This window comes from Melospiza melodia, chromosome 8 (assembly GCF_035770615.1).
Source record: "Melospiza melodia melodia isolate bMelMel2 chromosome 8, bMelMel2.pri, whole genome shotgun sequence".
Taxonomy (NCBI): Eukaryota; Metazoa; Chordata; class Aves; order Passeriformes; family Passerellidae; genus Melospiza; species Melospiza melodia.
In genome coordinates this window covers 9,855,667-9,875,090 of record NC_086201.1, presented here as the reverse complement: position 1 = coordinate 9,875,090, position 19,424 = coordinate 9,855,667, and the positions used below count along the sequence as shown (strand labels likewise).

Here is a 19,424-nt window from a genome sequence, read left to right as displayed (position 1 = left end):
ATGTGAGCTAACCTCTTTTGGATGGGGATGGTGGGACAAGGAGGCATTTCATGCTTTTCTTCATTGTAGAACTCGATTCTCTCTTAGATTCTCACCCTGCCTGATCCAGGGTTATGTCACACCAAAAAAGTAGAAAGTGCTTCAAACAAATAAATATAATAAGGGTCTGTACCCCAAAGAGCTTATTAACAAGAGAGCAAGCTTAGGATGAAAATGTAGGAGCAGGGAAGCAGTGCAGCATTATAGCACCAACCAGAATGAAGCTCTCAGCTTCAACAGCACTTTGGTTCAATGCCTGTGGAGCAATAGATGTACATGAAAATATTTGATATGTGTAACAACATCTGGTATGATTTATGTGCACTTTAAGCAAACAAACAGAAGAGAAGTAGAGCAAGCCCTCAACAAATGAGTAACCTCTGGCTTATTTGGCCTGTGCTGTGTGTACATCTCGACAGCTGACAGGGGAGGACAGTCCTTTCATGAGCACACAAAGCTCAGGGGTTCAAGGCGAGGGTGGAGAGCTCCCAAATGTGGCTGCTTATCTCAAATGTATCTAAATCTCTTAAATCTGCAACAGTGAGCTGGAAATCTCTCAGCACCAGGCCTTCCTTCTAGAATGGCAGGAATATAACCATTGGTTGTTTCTCCTATCATAAACTGCACCTGTTTTAAAATCCAGACACTTACCTGTGACCTCAGTGGACAAAGATAGAAAAAGAGGTGAAGAAAAATGTCTCCATACTCAAAATGCACTGTGTCCAAGCCTTTTGTGCATGACACATTTATGCAAACATATCCAAAATTAGGTATGCATTCTTCAGGGAAGCATCCCTGTGTGCTGACAGTGCCTGTCACAGCCCAGGGAAGACACCGAGTGGCTCCTTCCACACCCCATTAGCTTCCCTGCAGAAAATCCCCTTTGCCTTTGGAGAACCTTGTGCAGTGCAAAGGGGCTGCTAAATCTTTTTTTGTCTGTGCAGTGAGACCAGAGCCTCTGTTGGGGCCAGTCTGCATTCTTTCTCCCCCAAAGTCTAGGGTCCAGCCTACACACTTTTCACCAGTGTGTTTACATCTGGTCATTGTATCTGTGAACTCATCTCATCTACAGGTAATTCAACATAGCACGCATTGGAGTCAGTAAAACTGTGTGGCTTTGAGAAGAGATGGACTAAATGTCTCAGGGTCAAATGCAGCAAATGTGTCCATACTGTATTTCAACAAAACTGTTTTGTGTCCCAAATCTGTGCCACAAGGAGAGAGGGAAGGCACTTACAAGTACACAAAATATAAAAGCAGGAACAGTCTTGGGCTCAGGGAGCTGGACTGGTGTGTGAGTTGTTGTAGTGGTAATGTGTGAAAAACACTGGTGTGGACTAGACTTTGAAAAAATTGTGCTAGCTTTGGCATCTGCTCCAAATACTATTGGAAGGGGATCATTCAGAAAGGATACTGTTAAGTGCAACTGGACCCTAATTCAGATCACATTAAATGGAACATTTTTTACAAACTCTCAGCTAAAGAGGTTTTCCAAAAAATGATTATTAAAACATAAAATTTTGCTGCTGTTAACAGCCTAACCATTACAGCAGTAGCCTGAAAGTGAGGGAATAAAAATTTACTATTGGTAGCAAAACTGTCTCAAGTATGTTCTTCACAGTCCAAAAGGAGAAATGCAAATACCAGATATTTATTGTCAGCCCTCAGAAAATGAACAGTGAATGAGATGTTTTCTTTTTGCTTTTTTATAACTGGAAATATTTTCCTCCATTAAACACTCAGAGGTCAGTGCTCCATCTCTGTACTGAACATTTTCTCAAACAACAACTGTTGACTGCAGCAGGACATTATCTAAGTAGGAACAACATGGCTTGATCCATGGCTTTTATTTTTGACAGTGTTTGTGTAATGCTCAGAAATACTTGTGTGTCCATAGTGTTAGAGGTATTTTGTGTGTATGCATCAGTTAATGCATTTTTGAGCTGAGGAGGATTTTGACAAGGAAGGTGCTCCAATTCTACCATTGAAGCAGAGGTTAAAATTTCCAGTGAGAGCAGTCTCAAGCTGATGCCAAGCAGTTCCAAAGATCTAGCCCAGTAATGGAAACACCCTGAAGCTGATATCTTTGTCTCTCCTTATTTTTGTTAAGTGTTGAATACCAAAGAGCTATTGGCCTCATCTTGAGTGAAGAAAGCTTTTATATGACAGCAGGGGCTGGCTCTGTTTAGTTTGCCTAACCTGACTAAGGCATAGCTCCATGGTTCTGGAGAAGATGGCTGCACTCACTTTCCATTTCTCCTGTTATTCATGAGACTCTCTGCTGTATTAGTTGAGTGGTGTTTTCCAGAGATGTGAAAAAAAGAGAGAAAGGATGGGCAGGTAGCTTGAAACCTCAGGCAAGTTGGGTGGATTTCCTCTTTCTTACTTGGCATGTCTTGGGTACATTAATTTGCTCCTGGGTTCTTCTGTTCCCTCTCTGTGAAGCAGGAGTCCTACACCTCATATCATAAAGGCTGTGGCTGTGGGGTAAATGTATTCAGGATAGTGCAGTGTTCAAATTCCTGTGTAATGCAGGGCAGGTAGGTGCCCTGGGCAAACTGGAACCGAGCATTACACACTGGCAGCTGCAAGCAAATCACATGGACTCAGTCCATCTGGAAATGGGATGCAGAACAGTAGACAAGAGGAAAAAACCATAGAAGGAGCTTGAAGACCTGGTCTATCTCACAAAAACCAGTGAAAGGCAAATATTTCTCAGGGCTGAGACATCTCTGGCTACCATGATTACACACTGTAATGTGAGAGCTGTTGGGAGGCCAGTGCAGTGAGCTGGTGGCTGAGGGTCATGTGAGGCACTGCAGCCTTCTGAGCTGGTGAGTCCCACTTGCTTCGTGCCATTATCTTTGAGAAATTGCAGGGAACTTGGAAATAAACAAATGGGAAGTCCTATTGCTGTGCCTGGCAGGATTGGGTTGAGGTGGTGTGTTTCAAATAAGAAATAATTTCATGTGTACTCAGGCATTAGTCTGTGTGGCTTTATATGTTCTCCTTTCACAGATGGCAATGCCAGTAAGAAATATTGTGATTGTTTAAAACTCTGGTAATCACTTGCTTTCATGTCTTAAGGATAAACAGCCTCTTTCAGGGGTTTACTTGCCATGGTTGTATTACTCACACTGTGTTTCTTGCTTTGTTTGCTGGTAGAATACATACACCAATGCAGACAAGCTCTTGGAGGCTGCGGAGCAGTTGGCTCAGACTGGGGAATGTGACCCTGAAGAGATCTATAAAGCAGCCCGGCATCTGGAAGTTCGGATTCAGGACTTTGTCCGGAGGGTGGAACAGAGGAAACTTCTCTTGGACATGTCAGTCTCCTTCCATACCCACACCAAAGAGGTAAGAGGTGCACGAGGGAATTTTTCTGGGTATTGTAGAGTGCTGCAAGAGGCTGTCTCTGGAAACTCAGATAACAGAGAAAAGGCATTTTCACCACACTGGGCTGATATTATCCAGTTCATTTCATGCATAGGAGTAACTGTTGTAAAGAGGAAATAAAATGTGAATGAAATGTATGAATGTTACAGGTACACTAAAATATAGCAACACCATCTCCAGTGGTGCTTAATCACAACTAGAATGTATTGTTAGAAAGCAAGAATTCTCTTGTAAGAACACTTTAAGTACAAACATGCCAGCAGCATGATCCTCTGAGGATTCCATTTAAATGTACTGTTAATTAATGTATCCAATATCTTTATGTGTTACTAGAAATCTTACATTGTTTAATGAGGCAGACTTGACTTTTCAAGACAACTGTTAAAGGAAAAACAGCCACATACTGATACAGTGAATCAGTGAGGACCTGAATAAATGCTGTTTAGTGTAATTGAAAAATATCCAGAGATAAGCTGACTTGCCAGAGGAGATACAGTGGACAGGACATCAAATGGGAGGCCACTGGGGATGTAATTAAAGCATACTTCACATTTTCTGCAGTCCAAAGGCCATTCAGTGGTGAGTGACTTTTAAAGATAGGGTTTCTGCTGAAAGAGATGGAATTGGTCAGGATGGTTGTTTTCACGCTCTGCAGCATCTGTTTGTGAAAGCACACTTGATCAGGAAGATACTCTGAGAAGCTGAAAGTTTTGCCTCTGCTTGTTGATTTACATGTTACAAACAAGTTGTATATATCAGGCTTCAGGATGTTGGGGAGCCCCTGAAGTAGAAGGTACATGAATACATTTATTTATATGTGTATGGAAGATGGAGTTTACAGCATGTACATTATAGCTGTTGCTACATGAAGGTTTTTCTTTTACATCCTGCTTCTGCAATATACTAAAATATAGTTAACTCTCTGTTTGTGGATAATGCTGTTCTTCCCAGAGTTGCTCAAACACTTACAGCTATGCTGGTTTGCCACTGGGGAAACTTAATTGGTTATTTCCTCTGTAAAAATTATTTCATAACAGTTTCCTGCTGTGGTTAACCTTGATTCACCCATGCAGGTGATGATTAGTAAAAAAAAAATTAGTGGTATTGTGTAGCCTAATTTGGTTTTGAGAAATAAAGCCTCCCTGTATGAAGGAATTGGGATTGCAGTGCATTATACTCCTGTTCTTCAACAAGAAGGGAGTTTGCCTGCTCTACAGACCTGGTTTTAATGAGCTCTGTTTTGGTGAATAAAAATGCAGATGTATTAAAAATTAACATTTTAAAAAGATTATTTTAAAAAACAGTTTTCTATGCTAGCATCTATGCTGTTCTCAAGATGTTAAGAGTAAATGCTAAGTATTTGCCTCATTAATGTTTTCCTGTGAGACAGATTGTTTCTGTGATGTGTTTTTGGAAAGTTCAGCAATTAATTCATGTCATTTTTAAGGAGATGAAGCAGAGTGGACAGACTCTGGGTGCCTCTCTCCTATAAAAGTCCCTTCCAACCCAAACCATTCTATGATTCATGTTGTATTAATCTATTGAGACACAACTGGTGAAAGGGTAAATTAGTAGAAAGAATTGGTCTTACTGACGCTGTTTCTTTTTTTGGAAATATTCTAAAGATCTTCCTGCAATGAACATGTTTCTTCTGACAGTCTTCCCAGCACAGGTTGTGTGAATTGTGAATTTCTGATGTGGTAATTCCCAGGTGTGGATGAGTTCATTGACTGTGAACTTCCCACTCCTTCACCTGTACTCTGCCCACCCCTTCATCTCCACATGCATCTGCTCAGATTCTCACCACCTGAGAAACTTTTAACTGCTCCTACCTTTTTTCTCCTGTCAAACAAATGTTTCCTTTTGTACTCAGTCTTCCTGTACTTTCTTCAGGACAATAGGTAGTGTTGAATTAGGGAGTCATTTAAATGTAGGTAACCCTATGGGTAATGTAAGTTCAGATTGACTTTTTTATACTACAGTATACTTGAATCACTGCTTATTTCATGTGAAAGCATTAAAGAGGGTCCCTTCTGCTAAACACTGACAGTCAGTGTTGAAGTTGAAGGAATATCAAAACCACAGTCAATTAAGCATAAAAATAATTTTGATGGGTTTTTTAATTGACCTTATTTAACAATGTATACAATAGGCTGAAATGAGGACTTTTTGGTGTGTAATAACACTTTAGAGGCATAAATTGGAAGCAGTGCTTTAAGTGATTTTTCACTCTTGAATAATGTAGGTGTCCTATTGCCATGCCTGTAAACAAGATTTCGTGTGTCCCACTGTCCTATAGCATTCTTTATGCTTTTCTAGTTTGTAGTCAATATTTTTGTACCCTTTTGGACCAAGGCATTTCTGATGGTGTGAGCAGAAACGTGGTACTGTGGGAATTAAATCCAATTATCTGTATGGCAGGGTAAAGTTATAAATTATTATCACTGGCATAAATGCATTCAACAGACTCATACCTGAATAATTTCTCTCAGGACTAAGTATAATTGAATTTAGGTTCTTTCTTCAAATCTGAATCAATTATTGTCAGGATTGTCGGATCTTGCACTTTTATCACAAATCTCTTGATAGTTGATGTTTTTCTGTGAACTTTTGGCTTCAGGATCAAATGATGATAGAGGATTGTTGGCTGGCATTTGATTTTGTTTAAAAGAGACTACTTTTTGAGCTTCCTGGAGAAGAGGTTGCAGATGTGATAAAATCACACCCTGAAGATTCAAACCCTCAAGGACAAAAGAAAACATCTTTCAATTCATTGTCTGAATCTTAATATTTTAGTGTCTGAGTTTTATACTTAAGGTTCTGCAGTGTACTTTACATTTCCAAGTATTAAAATGTAGACAGGAAAGAGCACTGTGACCACTTTTATGTCATTAAAAAATTTTAAGTCCTCTTGCATAGCTAAGGTTGTGTTACTTGTGTTACTACGTAAGTTAGGTTGTGTTGCTTGTATTGGCTGGGGATGCTGTTGCTAACTGAAGAATGAGAAGGAACTTCACTGAATTTAGATCCATTTATAGTATATGGGCCTTAACTAAAATATGAAACAGTTCTGTACTTGTTTCATAGTTCTTTGGGGCATGAAAAGCATGTCTTACCACCTCTAGGTTTCTCATTTCTCAATGGGCTCCAGATTACCAGTTCTGTGTTGAGTCCAGCATGAAAAAAACAGAGAGGCAGAGAATTGTGTGTTCAGATCATGTGCCCTGTGCTTTGTTGTTGTTTAGTGAATCAGAAGAGCGGGAGGACGAGGTGCTCAAGGCAGGCATTCCATGTGGAACCTGCCATGCCTACCTGGCCCACAGAATGGGCTCAGAAAACATTTAATGTTGAGAAAAAGGAACTGCCAGATTCCTAACAGGTTACTATGAACATGTGCAAACTGGAACTTGGCAGAGGTCTTCTGAGTGACCAAATTTGGGAAAATGTTCATATGAATGACATAATGTGTATTCTTGACATCAAGGCTGAGCCCTGCAAAATTTCAAACCCTTGCTTCAAAGCATGGAGGGTCTGGAGCATCTCATTTGAACAGAAATAAAACTAACACAGGCAAAGTACCTTTTCTATCCCTTTCTCTCATTCTGGCCCTTTCACCTCAAAATTCATCAAGTTCAGCCTTAGGCAGACACCTGGTATGGAAAGTTTCACTCTGAAAATCTTGTCTAATAAGGCCATGAGAAAGTGAGAGCTGAGTCCTGGACCATTAAGTGTCAGACAGCTTCCTGCATTATAACCTGTATTATTTGTGGTCAGTAGGTCACCTTGGTCACCCCACAGACATCAGTGGGTAATGGAGTGGGACTGCCCTGTCAGTCAGAAATGGTAACAGTGTTTTATTGCAGGCACTGCTAACTTAATTTTGCTTGATAACCAAGACCTGTGAAATTAAATTTTCTCTGCCTGAGTTGAATATTGTGATTAGGAGATTATTTCAGTGTAGATCACTAATTCTGACAGGGCTTGTTCTTCACTTTGAGGCAGAGCTGCTGGGACACAGGGAGCAGAAAGCTCAGGAGACTGAGGTCAGCTGCTATTGACTCCCATCAGAAGAGCTGACAGAATGTATCTAAGTTAATCATGGAGCAAACATGACAGTGGTTCTGGGATATATCCTGTAATCCTGTCACTCACTGTGCATTGACACAGGAATCAAAGTTAATGTTACTGAACTTAAAATTTGTTGTTTGACTTTTACTGCTAATATTGACTTTTCAGAGCAATCGCCCACTGGATAATAAAGATTTGTGATGCAGGGGATATTCAGTTTAGCAACTCCACTTGCTGGCAACTTCTGGAAGTTCTGAAAAGGTCTTGTTCTCTGAACATGTGTTTGTCTTACACACAGCTCCTGTCCTGGACAGCGCTTTTGTTCCTTTTTTCATATTATATCCAGATTAAAAAAAAATTAAAAATCATAAAACGTTAAAATGACCCGAACTGGCTCACTGCACATAAAATATTCACTGAGTGAATATTCACATATTCACACTGATTCACATATTCACACCAATTCACACTCCAGAATTTTCAGTGTTAGAATGAAGCACTATGTGTTTTGTTCAAAAGCTAGAAATTTTGTCCTTCACTATAATTATATTAACAACTGAAATAGATGCACTACAGTATGCAAAATCCAACTTTGAAAATACCTGCCCCTCTTCTCACAGCAGGGCTGTGAAACATCAAACCTTAGACTTATGCCTCCTATTAGTATGACCATGGTTTTTGTTGGGAGCTGAATCTGTGTGCTGGTGGTGCTAAATGGAAGGTTGGACTTAGTCATCTTAAAGGTCTTTTTCAACTTTAATGATTTTGTGGTTCTATTAATCTGATAGAATAATTGTGTTTGCTTGGTATTTTTAAGAACCACTCAGTTCGTAAATATTCTCCTTCTCCCATCAGAGGTGAATTTGCAGGCAGAAATTAGAGAATGTGGTAGAAGTGACCTGGGGCAGAGGTGCCCATGCAGTAATGTGTGTGCTGTCCCTTGTCTGTGTGGAGTTTCCTTGGAGAAGGCAGATCACCAATTATCATTTTGATAATTGTAGCTGTGGAGAGGGCTCTTCTGGTATAAAATGTGTTATTTCTGTGTGAGCTATATCAAAGTACACTCTGGGTTATCAGCAATCAGTTATCATGAAGCAGAAAATAAAAGCCAATCCCCCTCCAGCTCCAGAAGGTAGGCTGTGGCCTGGACCAAGATGCCAACATTCACCAGTCATTACCTTTGGTGGTGGTTTTTGCAGAGCTGAATCTTGTCTGTAAAGCTACCAAAGATCTGGGACTGAGGAACCAGGACAGCTGGGGTGGTACAGGGTGCTCTTCTTTCCTGACCATTTGTTGCCCAGAAGCAAGTTCTTTTCATGAAGGATTAAGTAGCTGGGAAAGAAAAGAGCTGTGATATTCTGGCAGCACATCCCGCTCTTGAGCAGGGGAGTTTGAAGCACAGCCAGGCCACTACTGAATAAAATTCTGCCATCTGTGGTGGCAAAAGATTGGTAAAAGAGACAGAATCAAAGTAATGAGAATCAAATGCTTGTAAATGCAGCCACATAAACCAAATGGAGACAGAATCAAAGTAATGAGAATCAAATGCTTGTAAATGCAGCCACATAAACCAAATGTCAGAAAGTCAAACCTGTGCAGGGAAGAGAGGTTCTTTCCATCCTTCCACTATGTGCTAGCCAAAGGATTCCTGTAGACTTCATTTAAGTTCATACCTTGTTATTCACATTTTTCAGGCCATTCACCAGCATTGTTACAGACCAATGGCTCCACTCAAGTATTTTTCTTGGCTTTTGAGGCCTTTGCATGTGTTTTGAATGTTGTGGAAATGTGAGCCTGTGTGCCTCACTCTCCAGATAAGTGGTTTGTGCTAAAAGGAAGTTTTATGAGCATCTTTAAATAAGATGTGCCAACTTTCATAAAGCATTCTTTTATTAGACACATTTCTGCTCATTCTGATTTCCTGAAGCTGAGGAAGATAAGCTTCTCCCAGTTCCAGTGTGTGGGCTTCAGTGCTGTGTACAAGGGCAACAGAGTGGGCAGCCAGCAATAATCTGTGTACCGAGTAAATCTTCATCAAAGCCACACAGGTACACTCCTGTAATTCACTCATCACTCAAAATACACAGTCTGTCTTTCACCTGAAGTACATCTGTGCACTGGAGTCTATTTAGCTAGTGGAGTGTCTCTATTTAACAGTGGAGTGGCTCAAGTCAATGGATCCAACCAGACTGACTGGTTAAAAAAAAGTCATGTAGTTTTTCCAGTCCTTGGCAAGATTCAGAATGATTCAGAATGGTCACAAATTATTTATTTCTGTGATTCCCAGGGCGTAGTGCACAAAGTTACACAAAAGGCCCAAAGCAGATCAGGGTAAGACTGCAAGTGACAGATACAGTCAGTCACTGGAAAAAGCACAGAAGGAAGAGATGCTGCAGCTTCCATTAGAGAAGTGATGTTTAGAACCAATGCACAATAAGGAGAATGTGAGGGTACCTGCATTTATTGTAGTAGATTGCTGCATTTGGAGTGTGGGAAGCTTCCCCTGCACCAAATTGTCCTGTATCGCACTGCTGTAAAACTGAGTAAATCTTCCAATGTAGGAAGAACTTTTCTAAGCCAGTGTGATCAAGTGCAGAATTTGATTATTACAGTTACTGAAGTCAATTGCAACAAGATTCCTAATCACACATAACATATTACAATTATACTAGAAGAGGAACATGTTTTTACAATTCATGATGGGGGCAGAAGAAGCACAGAACATGTACATTTTATTCTTCATTTTAAAATCAATTTTCTCTTCTAGATCAAATAGTCCCTGAATTACATTACATGACCTTGGACTGGGGATCTACACACTCCCTGATGTAAGCCTAGCTACCCAAATCGTGTTTGCCTTGAGAGGAGATTATTTTGTGCTATATCAATCTGGTCCATGCAGGACTTGGAAAAAGCATCAGATGTTTAGGCAGTGCAAATCCTTTTGCCATAGGCATGGTTACTAATTAAAAAGCCTGAGCATACAGAAGCACCAGATGCAGCCCAACCAAGGATAAATGTCAAGAAATTGGCAAGGAAAAGGGAAAAAGCAAGAAAGAGGTTCGGGAGAGATCAGTTTTTTCACAGAATGTTCCCTTTCCACTTGTCATTTCTTCCCAACCAGTTTGGTGGTATCTGACAACATTAGGTCTTGCAGCAGGGAGTCTCATGAGTTGTGTCTTACCGTGGAAGTGGTGGCATTTCATACGTAGTGTCTGGTCACATCCAATCCTGTCACCTTTTATTAGGTGTGCTGCCATTATGTGACACTTTGCTGGTGGCATGAGGTCACTTTGCAACTCATCATTACAGACCTTGTTTTCTGTGTTTCTGTTGACGTTTTCTTGAGAGATTGAATGTGAATTCAGACAGTGTTGCTGAAATATGCTTCCAATTTACAGCAACGCTCAGTTCTTTTAACTGAAACGGGACTGGATGCATACTAAGTATGAATAAATACCAGTTGATGAAGGTTAATTGTGCTGGAAAGTTTTGTTTTCACCACCATGTTGGTGTGGGGACAATTTCCTAAAGGCTGTGCAGTCAAGCTGGACAACAGCATTTGAACAGATGCCTTAACACGAGTGCAGGCTGAAGTTCTAAATTAACCTAACTTGGGATCTGTGTGACTTCCTAGTGCATATCATGACAAAGCTAAATATTATTGCCATAGAATTGGCTTGTAAAAGCCTGGCATAGTAGCAGAGGGAAATAGGGTTGATGAGCATCTCTCTCTGGAGCAGTTCTGCATGTGAGGGTTTTGGGGGGGTCTTTTTCTGCCTGCCCTTGGTTTTCTGAACATTGACATTGCAATTCATGGAGTGGCAGCACGGTCCCTGCATGTCACTGAATTCTTGTGCATTCTGCTCTAGTCTCCATTGCTGTGATGAATGTTCCCTTCCTGAATTGTCATGAGCATCCTTTTGGGGCCTGCCCTGCCATACGCGATGCACCTCTGGCATAGTAAAGGGGCAGAACCCTGGGAAGTTGCTTGTTTCCATTAACATCCTTGTTTATAAGACTAGCAAAAATGCTGTACAACAGTAAATCTCCTGGATTGAACTGGTTCTTTGCACTGCTCCCATAACTCAGTGCTTTTAAACTGCTTTTGAGGGGATTATAACTCATCTCTGTCATTTACAAACAGCGGCATAGAAGCATTGGATGTTTAATAGTTATTCCAATCATGCAGGCAAGGTTTTATTAGCGATCGCTTTAGGTTTTAGATTTTGTTTAAAGTGGTTCCTTTTTCTAAGTGAAAAGCATTAATTTAAGGTAACAAGCACAGGTGTCCTTCAGAGCTCGAGTTAAGTGGTCTTACTAATTGAGCAAAATGAAGGGTATTTCATCAGATGAAGTAGCTGGGAATAAAGAGCTGTATTGTCTCTTGGATGGAGGGAAACTGCCTGGGCTTCATATCCAAGAAAGACGCAAAAGTTGTTGGCACCATGTATGAGGGGCACCAGATGCTCTCCCAAAAGAAAGGAGGGGTGTCATTCCTCTTTCCCACTGTTCTAGTAATCAGAGGAGAATTAGTTGTCTTGTGTAAAGCCTTGATAAAATAAAGCTTCAATTGGGAAGCCACTATAAACCTTTAGCATTAATGTCTTAGGGATAGGTATTTACCTGAGACTTCTCATAGCTAACAACTATGACATTTTCACATGTAGTTTGCATGAGTCAGATTTGAGTCAGATCTCTCATAGACTGAATTCAGGTGCTACCACTAATGCATTGAGTTCTCCATATCCAATTAATCACACCAAAGCATAGATCAGTTGAAGGAAGAACAAAACTTACTTCTGTGATACTTCTGTATTGTTTCCATGGATTCTGTATTTTTTGTTTAGTACCGGTTAAGTAGCATAATGCAGAGGTGATCTCCTTTTCTGGACACATGCATGACTGAAAGTCACCACAGGTGAATGTGGAAATTCTGCCTCTATATTTAGAATATCTGCATTTATCTACATACATCCCCTGTATGGGATCAAGTGGTACCTTAGTAATAGTTTGAAGTATGTATGGGAATGGGACAAATACTCACAAATTTTGTTCATGGTAAAAATAAAATAAGTCAATTTCTGCAAATATGAAAATTGTGTTGTGCAATATGTCAGATTTTAATGGGAACAGTTTCTTTGCCTAAGCTATCTAGCTTAGAGTAGGTCACAGCATGGACTGGAAATGCACAAGGTATCCAGTGACTTGGGGCTTTAAGAGTCAGGATTTTTTTAATTGTTCAAATACTTGCATTGGACTGAAACATCAGGCCCTAAGAGGGACTGATTTTCCTGAGCAGTGACAATCAGGATGTGATTCCTGTTTTATGATTAACAGCTGTTCTGACTGGTGTTGCAGTGACATGGAATTGGTCTTTTCATTCCTGTGGCATTCACAAGTGGGCATGGTAGCAATTTATTCCATGTGCTCTTAATTGTAGCACATAACCTAGGAGGTTTTGGAATCAGATTCCTATTGTGAGTTTTTCCTGAAAGATCTTCCTAATCTTATTAATATTGACTGATTCTTTGTATTAGGGTTTTCCAGGGATTGATGGAGTCTAAAGGATTAAAGGCCTCTGAGTCAAGGATGACCTAGATTCTGATAGATTTTCTATGCAAATCCTTATAGACAGAGGTCATTAATGGAAACATCTGAAGCTAATATGAGTTAATATATTTGAGTGCTCTCTGAAATTAGTGAGTGTTTTGGTTCCAGGTAAATACAATACAGTTTATGTTTTAAGTATTTTGAAACTGATTTAGAAGCCTACTCAAACAGTGGTGTAAGATTTTAAATGCCCAATGCTCCTTCTAAAAAGTTGGGTCCTGGAGGCACTTTAGAGCACAGGATTTTCCTCTGAAGGTTGGAAACTTTCTCCTCTGCCCTACCAAAATAATTTCAAGAAAATAGCAGATTCCTAACAATGAACAAAATTCCTGATTTCCCTTTCATTTTTATAAAGAAAATTTCCTGAGCTTTTTTAAGTTGAAAAAGGAACTAAGAATTACAAGAAATTTAAAAACTACTGGTGGTTTTCCCACCTCAAAACAGAAGGATTATTTATATACATAGCTTTTTTTCTGTATTTACAAAGTGCTCTATTACTTGAAGATCTGATAAGCAGAAATAATATTCCTGAACAACCTGGTCCTTCTCTGTTTTGGTCCAGCTGCACTTACTCTTTGAGTGGGTGTAGGGATTGGATCAAAACCAGGAAGATTCTCAATATAATTAACATATAAAGTCACTAATGCATTTTCCTTTATGGTAGCTTCCCAAAGTTCAGCACATGGACCTCAAACCACGACTGAAATGAGCCCTCTATTTGGCTTATTAAATTTGTTTTCATTTTTTCACTTGTTTCTCATGCCTATTCCCTTACATTTGTTTCTTTGATTAATAGTTCCTCTTTATACTGCGCCCTTTTCCTAAGAATGTGAAAATATGTAAATATTCCAAGCAAAGACATTCTGTTTCAGTCCAGTAGTTGGGCAAGCCATTATCATTATAATATTTATGAATAAACAGAGGCATTTACCCAAAATATTCAAGGCTGACTCTGAGAAACCCACAAGCAAGGCATATGTTGTAATGCTTGTTTTTGTAATTCTCTCAAGCAAGGACTCAGTAGCAGAGGTGGGGACAGAGCAAAAGGCACTGGGCTCTCCCTTTTCTGGTATCATGAGTGTGCTGGGACAGCTTCTAGTTTTGATAATTTTGATTCGGGCCAGGGCAATATCCTTGAAGTCTGTACCCTGTGTATAGTGTAACACGTAGTGCCTGGCTTTAGGCGTGGGTCCTGGCTGTGAGAAGCTTTGGCAGCTGGAGCTTTAGACATCCCCATCCTCCTCTCATTTAATGTGGACGTGCAGAATTCACAGTCTCAGAGGAAATGCTGCAGGATGGGGATCCAGCACGACTCGTTTTGAACATAAACATTTTCACCAGCTCTTTGCCACCCACACACAATGTCCTCCTCTCTTCACGTTCACCCCGAGGTCCCTGTGGGACCAAGCTCTGCAGTCCCTGGGGCAGCGGGAGGAGCCGGGGCTGGCACCGCATCCTTTGGCATTTCCCACTCTGGGACTTCGCTGCCACCTCCAGCACACACCAGCACAATGTGGGTTAATGGGGCAGGCGTGGCACAGCAAAGTCTCTGGTGGAGTCATTAGGGTGTGCTGGCAGCCTGCCAGCTCGGTTGGTGCAATTTTACACTCACTTTTCAGCACAAGCTTAAAGGGGAATCCTCTGTTCGCTTTAAGCCTTTACAGCCAGTGAGAGGCTGCTGGGGCATTCCTGCCCCTGTCCAGACCTCTGATGAACAGCTGGCTGGAAATTCTCATCTAAGCACTGGCAATGATTTGTTGCTGCGATTGTGGCTTTAAAACTGGTAGTCAGAACTATTCAAAATTAATGGATGTTCATGGGGTCGATTAGCGATATTGCTGTCTCCTATGTTTGGATTTTCCCAGAGTTAAAATGCAGAGTCTGAGTGCATTTTGAGGAGGGGGTTTAAGTACTTGAAAAAAAAAAAAAAAAAAAAAAAACCAAAACCTCAACCCCTGGGAAGCCATAGCTGAGCAGGCACAGTTAGACTTCAGTCAGTACCATACATACATACCAAAGATTGTAGGTCTGTCCTGCAACAGGCTTCAGCTGCATGTGAAATTAATAGCAGCTGATAGTGCTCAGCTCCTGAAAGGGTTACACAGATGTAGGAGATTTTAATTTGTTGCTAGTATAAAGAATTAATCCAAATAAAATAAGTAGTTATTGCTGTATAATAAACAGAAAATTAATTTTTTTAAAAAACTACCTGATATTATATTTATCTTATTTTCTTGCTTTAAATTGAATCAATAACAAATGTGTCTTTTTGGGTTTACAAATTTTAGGTCAGTTTTCCTGTGAAACATACAGCTTGAGCTGATGCCTATTGATCTGGAATTAGAGAGCAAAAGGGTTAAATCTCAATCCCTCTCTGATTTATATTTCCCTCCCCTTCTTCCCAGCTGTGGACATGGATGGAAGATCTGCAGAAGGAGCTCTTAGAGGATGTCTGTGCTGACTCTGTGGATGCGGTACAGGAGCTTATCAAGCAGTTTCAGCAGCAGCAAACAGCCACCCTGGATGCCACCCTCAATGTTATTAAAGAAGGGGAAGATCTAATCCAGCAGCTCAGGTAAGCATCCACCTGGGGCACAGGTGTTGAGAAATCTGATGCATGCTGTGCTTTAGGGGTGCCTAAATAGGGAACTGTAAGCTAGGATCAATTGGGAGAGTTTGTAATTCTTTTCTTATTAATAATTCTTCAGATCCTTTGAGTGTTTTATTGAAATTACAGGGAGTGATTTGTGTGGACTGATTAGAGTAGTCTGTGGATCAGCATTGGTTTCCTGTTTGACTGAGAGATTATTTATAGGCACTGGGAAGTGAATGAAACCAAATGTGTTTGAAGTGAATATTTTTAGTTGGTATTTATAGAAGATTGTTAAATGGTTGTGAGCTGAGGCCTCGTGATTTATATGGTTATTCCCAACGTAGGGTAAGTGTATTCCTCTTAATAAAATATACACGTGTCTAACAGTCTTCACTGTTTCACTTTGCATGCAGCACCCTTCTATTTATCTTTGTGTATGTGGGGTTTATTCATAGTGTCAAAGAGGCTCTTTCACTGCTGGTTCTTCTACTAGCACTGTGAATTAAACCAGCTCATTTTTCCCTAATTTAAAATACATGAAGAGACTAGCCCCAAGAATTTGGGGAGGTGGGGGGGAGGTTGGGGTTTTTGTTTGGTGTTTGATGTTTTTGTTTCATTTCTTTCTTAATCTGCAAGTATTGTCAAATGAATATTTGCAGAGTAAGCTTATACAGAATCTGCAATTGTGAAATCTCTCTCATTTGTTGTTAAAGTGGTTTCTCTGCCTTTAGCTTTGTTGACAGCAGTGAAGTTTTCCTGCCTTTTAGGGATGTTGCTGGGCACTGAACCAAGTCCAATACATCACTTATTATTTAGATCTTTGTATTGTTACAGGTTGCCCTTACCCACATGTACATAGCGTGCATGTTCTGTATACATTATAATATGCAAATATCCCAGGTTTTATGCATTTCTCCAGACAGTCCAAGAGAGTGACATCATCTTCCTCACCCTGAGCTTTCCTAATCTGATGCCTTTACTTCTCATCTGAGATGTGCAGAAAAACATGGGCCATGATAGGAACCTGAGAGAAAAAGCCCAAGATGCTCTGGATTAAATTGGACAATGAGGGCTCTGGTGGAGCTCTGCCCTTAAGAGACCTCCTGCAGTAATAAGCATTTTCCTACAGCCATATGCTCAGCTTTCCTCTAAGCTTTTCCCTGTCATCCTGGATGCAGTTTTCTCTGCTGGGTCAGAAAAATAAAACATGAGAGATTTGAAAGGACTGCTGTAGGCTCTTATTGTCATTCAGCCCTGGGCAGCCACACCAGAGAGCTAATGGACATTCCTACCCTTCCTATGTGTGTGGCTTGCCAGCACCACAGCGGAGGGAGAGGGACTGGAGTTGTGGCATTGCTTGCCAGTTTTAGAGTTGGAGAGGAAGGATCAGGAGTAGATATTCCATCCTTCTATTCATCTTTGCTGATGAGATCAGTGGGATAAAAACATGCTGGGTTTGGTAAGTGAGCTGCCGGAGGGGAAGGGGTTTTAGCTGAGAATATGTACGGCCAGCTGTAGCAGGTCAGTCACTGGTCTGCATGGTAATGTACTTTTATGCAAAGAAATTGTTTGCAAAGTTTGGGGCACTTCTATGAGATCCAAAAAATGGCAGTTAAATTGTGGGCTATAAATTTTTTTTGTTATTCTTCCCAACTCTTGGAATGGCATCACTTCAGTGTGAACACCCATGGAGTGGAGCCTGAAAGGGACCCTGTACATGCCCATCAGGTGGAGTTGGAGTGTTTTTTTGGGGTTGCAGAAAGTGTTGACATTCAAGGAGTCCTGGTTCTGATTGTGGGATCGGCCTGAAGGATTTTTGCCTGTACTTGAGTCAGAAGGGAAGTGTGCAGAGTGGCCAGGGAAATACCTGGAGCTGAGAAGTCAGTGGAGAATGGGAAAGAGATGAACTGCAAGGTGGTGTGTGGGACTTCCAGTTTTTCTTAATGTGAACATCGTCAATTCTTAGCTTCAGTCTTGGAAAAGTGACTGTGGCCTCTGCTTTGAGACTTTTTTAAATCAGTGTCATGCTCCAATGTTTGCAAAGTACCAAGTTTTGTGGCAGCTGTGTTTAACAAAGAAAAGTTTGGTTTGGGGTCTAGTTTGTTCTCTGAGCAAAGTGGAACAAGGTGAACATATTTGTGCAAATGGATCCCCTGGTTCTGATGGGGTTAATACCAAACATTTAAATGCACACAAAAGTTTGCAGTGCTGAGCTGTCAACATGAGCTGGTTCAAGTGTTGGATTTGAGAACTCTGACTAACTGCAAAGCTTGTAATGTGATCCTGGAGTCTTTCAAAGCAGAACAGTATGGAAAAAAAAGCCCAGTGAAGCTGCCTCTGTGTGTGCCCACTCTCACCAGCTTTCATCACTGCTGGCAATGGTAAAAAATACACAGATAAAGGAAAAACTAGAATTGCTGCAGTCTTTCCTTAACACAGGATTGCATTTCAGTGTGGATCACCTTGTACCTGCCGTGAAGAATAGATGAAGACTGCAAATGCTACAACAATGAAAAGAATGAAATACACTGCTCTTATCAAAAATGTCATAACACAGGTTAAAAGCAATAAAATTACTGGAGCTTTGGAAAGTTTTACATTTCTTGTTCTTATCTTTGAGAGAACAGATTTTGGTTGAGAGAAGATCATTTGTGTAAGAGCACTCTGCTTCCTCCAGATAGGCAATGAAAAGCTCAGCTGCCTGAACTAAATACCATGCCTGGGACTGCACTTCACACGAGGTCTTCAGGACCTCAGTGACTCCATCAGGAGGCCAAACCTATCAGGAACCAAACAGGCCTGCCTAGAAACTCTGTGCATGTCATGGTTCACATAGGAAACACTTTTCTCTCTTCCTTATCAGTGCTTTACTGAGGTGGTTGTTGTTCTCAACACAAAGCAAACCTTTTGAACTGCAATTCCAGGGGTGCTGCTGGGGGCAACGTTTCTGGTCATCTGTGAAAGGCAAAACAATGACTTGCTCCAGTGAGATGTGAAAAGCAGGAATGTAAAAAAAAAAAAAAAAAAAAAAAAAAAAAAAAAAAAAAGCCATTGAAGAGTTAGGTATCTTGCTTTTTTGCAGTAGTCCAGCATATAAGCTTTAGATAATAGATTTTTCTCATTGAGTTTTCTCCCAGTGGAACACTGAAAGTGGTTTTAGGAGCACAGTGTTCATTTTAAACAAAGTCAGCAGCAATGTACTGAGTCCAATTTTCTGTTCCCCAGAGTTTATTTTGGGGTTTTTTTCCAATAATTTCTTTGAAATAAACTTCAACTTGAAATTTCTTTTAAAACTCTAATCCATAGCCGTTCAAAGATTAGTACAGGTCTTATATTTATTCTTTCCCAGAGTTTCTCATCACCAGACAGAACAAGAAAAATTGTGACAGAAGCATGCAAACTCAGAAATGTTTTTTTCTGTAGGGAGATCTTTCTCAGACCAGACTAGCTAGGGGTTGTCAATGCCTTATCCAAGGAGACTTTAAAAACCCACCAGAGTACAACTCTTAAACTTTTGTATTGCATCAGTCACTGAAATGCAAGTGTGGCTTGATTTGAAGAGTGAAATGTTTAATGAAAAAGAATTTCTAAAACTAAATGTGTCTCTAGATCCCGTGAGAGATTATTCAACACCGGTCTTGAATAATTCATTGAGTAATTTAGATAATATATGAATAGTAATAATCCTGCATCTGAGTGAAGACTTATTTCATGT

At 40.4% G+C, this 19,424-nt stretch overlaps 1 protein-coding gene across 12 annotated transcripts in view; it reads left to right on the top strand.

Annotated features, from left to right (window-relative positions):
• KALRN (kalirin RhoGEF kinase) overlaps positions 1-19,424 on the top strand; it is a 465,384-nt gene that overhangs the window by 266,666 nt on the left and 179,294 nt on the right. For all 12 annotated transcript variants that reach the window (XM_063161744.1, XM_063161745.1, XM_063161743.1 and 9 more), the window contains exons 11-12: positions 3,205-3,396; positions 15,522-15,691. In XM_063161744.1, coding sequence (XP_063017814.1) covers positions 3,205-3,396; positions 15,522-15,691 — 362 coding nt within the window. The remainder of the gene's footprint in view (positions 1-3,204; positions 3,397-15,521; positions 15,692-19,424) is intronic.